The following is a 9,419-nucleotide window of genomic DNA, read 5'->3' as shown; positions in this document are numbered from 1 at the left end:
ATTCCATAGAGTTCGAGTGTCTAGGGAACTAGTGAGGCAATTTCGTTCAGCTGACACAGAATACACCCAAGAGCCACAATCTTTTTTTTGCCACCGCTAATAATAATAATAACAACAATAATAATAATCAGATTGGTATTGTTATCATTGCCTTCATTGCTATTTTCTATTGTGACTAACCTCAGTATTGTTGTCAAATCTCCAACACGATGATGACCATCAGCAAAGTCCAAGCACTCCGCTCCTTGCAACAGTAAGTAATAATACATCTATGACCTTATGATTACATAACACCCATTCTTGGTACTCCAACCACTCTTTAAGTTCACGAAATTGAGAACTATGTCTTACACATCAAAGTTCAATTTCATGGAATCATTGTTCCACGATTTGATCACTTACGATGAAAAACGTTTCAATGATTTCCAGTCGCTGTTGTTGGTGTACATTGCCATCATTTTCAGAGCAAGTACTCTTGCCACTTCAAGCAATCGTTGTAGCAAATGAAAGGGGGGGGGGGAAGAGAGCAATGACCTCAATTAACATGGGATTGTCCTTGTTGCCTCTGAAACAGGGTTGGGCTGCGATCCATCTCGTCTGTGGTCCCGAAGACGGATCTGGAGATCCGCGACTTCAAGGTCGAGAATGAGCCGCTTTTGTCGTATTTGCCGGGCAGCAAGGAGCGCCAGGAATTGGAGGCCGCCCTGAAAACTCACGCTGCTCAAACCGAAGAATGTCCAATTATCATTGGGGGCAAGGAATACCGCACGGACGATGTCCGTTATCAAGTCATGGTAAGCGTTGGTATTGGGCCTGTGTTTTCTATTATGTGTTGTCGGTTAATGTAAAAAAAGGGTCGACCGGTGTCTACACGTGATCGTTCGAACCGGAAAGTTTTTGAGAAGAGGTTAATTGAACCCCACACTGTGGGGAAGCGCTAAGTTAGAGAGTTCCGCTTTGCTTCTGTATTTTGTCCTGACACTTTCTTTCACTAAAAGTTAGATGTAATGCATTCATAAGAACGGCGAAATGCTCTGTCAACTGAATAAGTGCTCGGGTCCTTTGTCAGGATAAATGACACCGTTAATCAAGAAAGTGATCAAAGTTCATGGAGAAACGATGAATGCAAACAGGATCCTGATCATCTTGACAAACCGGATGATCTATGACCACGCAACCTCCTCAATTGAAGACGCGCCATGTTTTATCGGGATCATGGTAATGAAGATCGGAGGGCGTTAGATTGGACACATGTTTTCAATTGGTTGATCCAATTATTCGACCAAATTCAGGTCCTGAAATGGTAGTAATCAGGGTCAGATGTTTGATCCTTGTCCAGCCAGGGAGGCTAAGCCAATAGCCATCACTTTGGTCAATTTTAATGGATCACCATCAAGTAACAGATTTGGCGTCTACATTTTTCCTTGAGAAGGTTCAAGGAGAATTGAATTGGGGAAACGTGTTATAATAGAAACATAATAAGCTCTTTTTACGACACATGGTGATGTGAAGTGGGATAGATTTCGAAATAAAAGAGTTTTTTTAAAACATATTTTGGGCTGTTGAAATGAAAGATCAACACGGTAACTCACATGAATAAAATGATAACACAGGGGCAATGAATAGAACACGATCTATGGCACTTGGAGGAAATGACAGACTATGGAAATGTAGGAAGGGGGAGGGATATTATGAAATTCTTGATTATTGCAAATTTGTGGCAACCATGGTTGACATTCTTCTTTGGGGCTGCGGAGACTTGCCAACCGGAATGAACGAGAGTGTGAGATAGATAATTTCATATTCTTTGCTTTTGACAATCACTTGCTGTGCGAGACCTCTGGACTGTCATGTATCTGTGTGCTCTAACCGGAAGGCAAATCGATCACATTGGTGAATAGGCCTGGTGGGGCAGAATATACCACCCATCCCTGTCGATCTTTACTATGAAGATGATACAACTGTGCGGTTGCAAAATTCCTTTACGCGTTATTTCTTTCAGCCCCATGATCACCAGAAGAAGGTGGCTAAGTTCTATCATGCTACTCCAGAACTCGTCAAGAAAGCCATTGCCACCTCCATGGAGGCCAAAAAAGAATGGGAGCGCGTCCCCATTGGAGACCGAATGGAGCTCTTCTTGAAGGTGTCTGACCAGATGGCCAATGAGCACCGTGCCCAATTGAATGCCACCACCATGTTGGGTCAAGCCAAGACCATTATTCAGGTGAGCAATACCTACCTAGCACGGGTTGAATTAGACACGAACCTACCAGCATTTCTTTTGGAAATGAACACTTTAGGCCGAGATCGATGCCGCTGCCGAGTTGGTGGACTTCTACCGATTCAATTGCTATTTTGGGAAGGAACTCCTGAAATATCAACCCATCAGCGAGAGTCCAGACACCACCCTGAACTTGATGCGGTACCGCTCTTTGGAGGGATTCGTGGCCTCCATTTCGCCATTCAATTTCACCGCCATCGCTGGCAACCTTGCCTACACCCCGGCCATCATGGTAAGTACATCAAACCACCACTGTGGAAGGCATCAATGCCGTTCGTGGTTAGCGCTCAGGTCCCTCGTTGCAAACACTGGGGAGTTCCCCCTCATTCTGATTTTAGGGCAATGGTGTGGTCTGGAAACCTAGTGACACGGCTGTCCTGTCCAATTACCAAATCCTGAAGATCTTCCGTGACGCCGGTTTCCCGGATGGTGTGGTCAACTTTGTACCTGCCGATGGACCCGTGTTTGGTAAGGCTGTCACCGGCTCCCGAGATCTGGCAGCCATCAACTTCACTGGATCTGTTCCGTGAGTTCACACCCTGATCAATGTTCAATGGGGGGAATCGTACTCACATCTGGGGTCTGTCTGGTTGATGCTCATTAGGACATTCCAATGGCTGTGGAAGGCCGTGGGCCAGAACCTGAGCCAATACACGGGATTCCCTAAGTTGATTGGCGAGTGTGGAGGCAAGAACTATCACTTTGTTCATCCCAGCGCTGAGGTGGAGTCCGTGGTCTCGTCGAGCATTCGATCTGCATTTGAATATCAGGGACAAAAGTGCTCGGCCTGCTCGCGAATGTACGTCCCCGAATCGCTTTGGCCACAGGTGAGTCCAGACACTCCACTGATCGTGGATACTTGATCACTTCTGAATATAGTATGCAGGAATTTTCTTTCTACTTGCACACCTTCTGTCAATCATAGAGGTTATTTCGCAAGAATTTAACTATTCCCTGTTCCGGAGGCGGTAAACATTAACGATTGCCATTGCATTGGAAGATGGGAATGATTTTGGCAACCCTGATTTCAATCCGGACACTTGGCCAAGTCTAGCCAGTCACAATTTTGGCGGGAAATTTTAAATCAGAGCATTCGCTTAGTTGAGATTAGAGACTCTAGTTGAGATAAGGGGACTATCCGATCAGCTGAATTAAACTGTTTTTATTCAGTAACAGGAACACAAAAAGACTCGGGCAACGTGAGCAAACTTGTAAGACGCAAATGTTTCATTTGTTGGTGTATGTTTAGAAGCGACGTAAGCCCCAGCTCAGGTGGTATGGCTAGCAAGATCACCAAACTTTTAAGCGCATTTCTTTTAAATTGTGGCAATTGACAAGTTAGAAACCACACCAAAGGCAGAGTTTTCCTTCCCTCTTTATTGATTGTGATGATAGGCTCATCATTCAATTGGGACCAATTTATCTCATTTGCTCGCTTCCATCGAGTTATTAGGTAACAAGAAGCACTTGGTATCAACTAAGACCATACTTAACCAAGCTGAAGAGCGATACGACGAGCATAGAAAGAACTTCGATCTGCTCTAATGCTTGGGGAACTTGACCAGTGTACATTCACGTTTGAAAATCTTAAAACGATTCCTAGAATCACGCGGCACTTATGGCGGATCACCTCAGATTGGTGACCGAAAATAGGCGTAACAGTTTTACTTGAACGGTCAAAGAGATAGGTAATGAGGATAGCGTCATGGAGGGCAAATTGAGATTGGTCAAGTTCAAAGTGAATGACGTGTTTAGAACATTTTGCTGCTCAAGTGACAACCAGGTAGAAAACATTTTTGTGTCTTCAAATTCAAAATTCATGACGGAACCTGGTTGTCGGCCATTTATCTTTGAATTAAACGTCGTCATTTGAGGATGTTGCGTAGAATGTGGAACTCATGGCACATATTTCACGGCTCCTTGAATACGAGAAATAAGTACCCACTTCCAAAGAAAGGAAGACTGAAGAGGGGGGAGGAGTCTTTAGAAACAGGAAAAAGGCTGTAGTCTAAATCGAGCTCGTTAAAGTATACCTTAGATAACTCAAACTTCAAGCATCCATTTTTGGAGAGCAGAATAAGAAGCTAGTTACTCCTCAAGTTACACGCAGTATCCATTGCACCTCAGCTCAATTTTTCAACAAGTTTGGAGAGTTGGTCCCAAGGGATATCCGTTGGTTTTTTTTTTACACCCCGGGCACTTGACGTTTTACTTTTAGCTCTCAATTGGCATTAACAACTTGAATTTTGGAATAGACGAAAAAGGTGCAACGTTTGGGACGAACATGGGAATGTGAAAATGTTCAGAACGAAATGTAAATTAATATCACTCTCCTCCTTCACCTGACCAGCAAGAAATTGGCTCTTCATCAGCAAAATATCTTCACACAAAACGAGAGAGCGCACTAAGGCGTTCAGAATGTTAGATATTTTTTGTGCAAACCTGACATAAATAAGTTTAGATTTAAATAGAATACGAAATTATTAAATTGCTCCGTGTCCAACGATACTGGAATGAGATAGTCGTCATTCAAACTTTCTACCGCGTCCTTCTTAAATTCAGATTAAAGGGTAGAGTAAAATATGCAGTATTTGGATCGAGGACGTCGTCTACTTTCGACGATAAATGTATGAGATCTTTATTCCAAGGCATAATATTTGTTCTCTTGCAGGTGAAAGAGGGTTTGTTGGAAACTCGAAAGTCCCTGAAGATGGGCTCCGTGACCGATTTCGACTCGTTCATGAGCGCTGTGATCGACCGAAACTCCTTTGACCGCTGCCACAGCTACATCGAGCATGCCAAAGCCGGTCCCAACACCACCGTTCTGGGTGGTGGAAAGTGTGACGACAGGTAAACAAGTCAGTCCCGTAAACAATTAGTCAGTCAGTCACCCTCTCTTTTTGTTGCATCGGTTATGCCACTATTCTGCAGCCAGACAGCCTCAAGGGACACGCACCAGTTATGGTCTGTTCTGTTTGGAGAGAAAGCACAAGTCTCGTTTTTATTGGTTCTCGGGGGTACTTGTTCCAAAGTCGGGGTCAGGGAAGCAATTCAATCAGTTGTGGGGATTCTGGGCTGATCTGAGTACAAATTGATCTGGCTGGAAAGTACATTCCTGATTCGGAACCACTCCACTGACTAATCCAACACACGGGCTCAATGAGGGCTTCCCTGTCATTTTCCCATTTTCCACGGTGGTCAATCTCCATGAGAAGCTCCTTTTGCATTTGCCTAGTCATTCAAAGAGAAAAGAACCTCGTTTGTCTCTTGATCCATAGATTCAAGACATGTAGGTAGACCCGGATGGGTCTCATCTTCTACCGGGTGACAGGAAAGAAACCGGACCCGGTAAATTGCTTTTTAGGCCTAACGAAGCATGTTGCGGAGTAAACGTATAAAGCAAAAAATTTTATTGAACATCATCATTCAGTTCTTTTATGAATACATTACTCCACATATCATCCTCGCGTTTTGACTACGGTCCGAAAACGTCGACGAGCACTTCTGCAGCAAGCATGGACTTCTGCTTCAGGTATTTTGCCCAAGCTGTTAATATGGTTGCCTTGAGATCGGGAAGGCTCTTAAAAACTGTCCCCCCCCCCAGTCTTATCTCCAGATTTGACTAAATGGCAAAGTCCATTGGGGTCAAATCTGGGGATGAGGGGTGCCACATTTCCTTACTCAAGAACGAGGAAAGATTTTCCTCGCACCACTCTTGTGTTTTCACCCAAACAATCATTGATATGATTTGTAAAACAAATTGTCCGATTAGAAAGCAACATATTTTCTGGTGCCAAATTTGAATTTGGTCTCAATAACAACGATTTTGAGAAAGTGTCCGGAGACATTTCTGTCCCCCGGTAGACTAGAAGTGGAAGGCATTCATTCTTCCTTGAAAAATTCCAACATTTGTCATACACCAAAAGTATTTGACCTGAAGAGGGATCATTTCTCGTCCCTGTGATGACGAAATCACAAAATGGATACTTAGAAGAACAATGTTGTTTGTCCAAAGCTTACGCTCGCAGGCCAATAGTCAAGAGCAATCGAGATTGAAAATATGTTACGTCCGCGTCTTTGAAAAGTTGATTCAAAGTTTTAATCGGAAAGTCTGGCCAGATTTTGGTTTCATTCTGTAGGACATATACTGTATGAGACATTTTACGTTTATCTCCTTGCTGTGGACTTGGACGAGGTCAGTTGTTTTAAAGTTGTTCCCTCGGTGGTAGCTTGAAGACCTTTCCCAGGTTGAAAATCCACCCCCACAGTGGTTTGACGAGTGCGAGGTGGCATTTCATTATGGTTAACGTCATAAGAAACAGTTTTAAAGAACTCACCTCAGGTTTCATCTTTGTTTGCTCGAGTATTTGCCTAGTATGGCCTTGTCAAATGACACGCTAGCCTGGATATTTGCACTGAAGATGCTATTGGGGGTCAAACATTCGACCAAACTCTGAGCAGTGCGTGCTGCTTCATGCATACCCTGATGATCAAAGCAAGGCCTTGTTTGCTCCCCAAGTCTTGGATCAGGTTGACGTGTCTTTTGACAGATATATGAGATTCAAAGAGTCTCGTGACAAGGCTGTTTAGGAGGCCTCTTTGTTGTCTTGTCTTCGATGGTAGAACCCTAGATCAATCTTAGGATCGTTGCAACAACTCTCTCCCCGAGATTGAGTGCTTGAATTGGAGCTTAGCTTTCACCTTGAAACCCGTGTATTTGTTTGTCCAAAAATAGTGTTAATGGTGAAACTGTTTGAGTCGAATTAGCCCGTTTATCCTCGTTGTCTCTATCCTTCTCAGCGTGGGATTCTTCGTGGAGCCCACCATTGTGCAAACCACTTCGACCAAGGACAAGATCTTCGCCGAGGAGATCTTTGGCCCCATCCTCACTGCTTACGTTTACAAAGATACCGATGTGAAGAGCATGCTCCAGACCGTCATGGAGGACACGCCCTACGCTCTGACTGGAGCGGTCTACTCTCAAGACGAGTAAGTGTATGATGAAGAAGATGATGATGATGATGATGATGATGAAAGCTCATTTCTTAGCCGTTCGGAGATTCTGTTCATTAACACTTTCCTCATTTAAGGACCTTTGCTAAGGAGGCCACGGAGACGCTCAAGGGCAGCGCAGGGAATTTCTACATGAACGACAAATCCACGGGCTCCGTGGTTGGACAACAACCATTTGGAGGGGCTAAACTCTCTGGTAAGAAAACTAGATCGAAGCGGATAATGTGGGTGCAATTGTGTTCAAACCGGTCGTTGAGCTGGATCAAATGATCCCTTATTAATGAGATAATGATGAAACCCTACCTCACTGCAAACCACATCCCAAATTGCTTCTTTCCGTTTCTGAGACGGCTTTTTTCTACGCCCATCGTAGAGCGCATGTCCTGGTTTTTACTCGTTTTGGAGTAGTTGAGTGCTTCTCAGCGCTGATTTTCAAACCACTCAGCGTTCTTTCAGGGATGTCCCTATTTGGCAGACTCCACCAATGCAGTGGTTCCTAGATCGATCAGCATTTCGGTGCCATTCTTGCTCTACGTTTCTCAGCAAGAAAGAGAAGAATGACATTTCATGTTTGCGCGCATATGTTGTATCCACGATGATTGCCTCAAATTTTTTGAAAGCCCAACAAGTTTGGGCTAAAAAAATGTACCCAAAATGTACTTACCCTCTTAACAAAACAGACGAAAAACGTTTTCTTCGTGGCCTGATTAGCAAGCTCTGAACCCTTCGATTGCTTAGGCTACTTATGTGGCTTCTGAGAAACGGGCTTTACTAAACCGGTAGGCTGCACCAAAAGCAATTGTTCGACCCAAATTCAGTCACCGCTCTTTTGTTTCGTGGGTTGATGGTTCATTGTGATTTGTACTCCCATTCCAGGCACCAACGACAAGGCGGGCGGACCTCACTACATGTTGAAATGGGCTTCTCCGCAATCCGTGAAGCAGACCTTCGTCACGCTGAAGGATGTCGAGTATCCCTACATGAAGAAGTAAACGAACGGCGGGAAATTCAAATTCCATTTGGAACACTCCATCGATCTTCTCGTTCCTTGTATATAAATGATATGGCTTTCACCTTGGCATTATCGACCTCATCGGAATGCTCCATTTGTTCGGAGCCACCTCTATGAATCCTGAAAAAAAAAACCGACAAACAAAACTCAGCGCACACACACACATACAAACTACACTTGATTAAGTAAAATAACCGACCGACACACACGTTCTCATCATTTGCAAACATAGTACCCCTGTTATTGATAGATGTATCATCTTCAAATCGGGAATCGGACAATAAATTCAACGTGCACGATTCAAAAACCAATCCAACCAGCCTTTCTTATTGCCTCGATGTTGTCTTGGATTTTCGACGTTTTGTAAAAAGTTTGGGAAAAGCCAACTTCTATTCGTAATGTAAGCTAAGGCTAGAGTGTTATATAACCGGCCATTAAGTGTCATGCTCTTTGGATGTGGTTCTATCCACCGAGTGTGTCATATTGTCGTCTACATGTACACTTGCTTTTGGCCCCAACAACCGCGTCAAAGGGAGGTCTGACTAAATTTCCTTTTTTAGCCTCCATGTGATCATTACCAACCAATTTCGCCCATATTGCGTTCTAGATTTAGCCATAGACCACATAGCTTCTTAAACATGCAAGAGCTACGAAAGAGGATTGACAAAGATGAAACCACCATTAAAACTTACCAATAGTTTTGGCATCCACCGCACCTCGGGTTACAGTATTGGTAAGCTTTATGCCGCCACCAGGGTAATCCCACGCCCATGTCTACTTTAAGCAAAGGTTGGGCTCCGGAGAATTCTGGTCGAAACTGGTTGCTCCTCAAAAAGTCCCAACCTGAATCGCCTGGATTAAAACGTCTGGGTTTTCTCATAGCGTCTTGGAATTTGGAATGGTACACAGACCTTAGTGTAAAGGTGTAGAATCCGATTTTTTAAATAGTAATAATAGTATTAATTATAATCTGTTTACTGTACACAGACAGATGTCTTGAATGGATTCAAGGCACAAAAGTATGATTATACAATCACTCGAAAGTACATCTGATCAGAAATCGAGTTTGAATTTGCTGATCGATGACACCCGTGTATTGAGGGTTGATCTGGA

The 9,419-nt window shown here is 43.7% G+C and overlaps 1 protein-coding gene across 1 annotated transcript; it reads left to right on the top strand.

Annotated features, from left to right (window-relative positions):
• Positions 1 to 153: 153 nt before the first annotated feature.
• On the top strand, positions 154 to 8,617 carry LOC131882547 (delta-1-pyrroline-5-carboxylate dehydrogenase, mitochondrial-like; the record flags this gene model as incomplete). Its single annotated transcript, XM_059229728.1, is given in 10 exon segments — positions 154 to 253; positions 575 to 794; positions 2,003 to 2,224; positions 2,301 to 2,513; positions 2,620 to 2,807; positions 2,886 to 3,108; positions 4,953 to 5,131; positions 7,082 to 7,270; positions 7,372 to 7,490; positions 8,171 to 8,617. Coding segments are annotated over 10 exon segments (1,713 nt in total). The 3' UTR covers positions 8,287 to 8,617.
• Between the last annotated feature and the right edge of the window lie 802 nt (positions 8,618 to 9,419).

This window comes from Tigriopus californicus, chromosome 6, assembly GCF_007210705.1.
Source record: "Tigriopus californicus strain San Diego chromosome 6, Tcal_SD_v2.1, whole genome shotgun sequence".
Classification (NCBI taxonomy): Eukaryota; Metazoa; Arthropoda; class Copepoda; order Harpacticoida; family Harpacticidae; genus Tigriopus; species Tigriopus californicus.
Note: the sequence above shows the minus strand (reverse complement) of the source record. Positions and strands in the feature narration are given on the sequence as shown.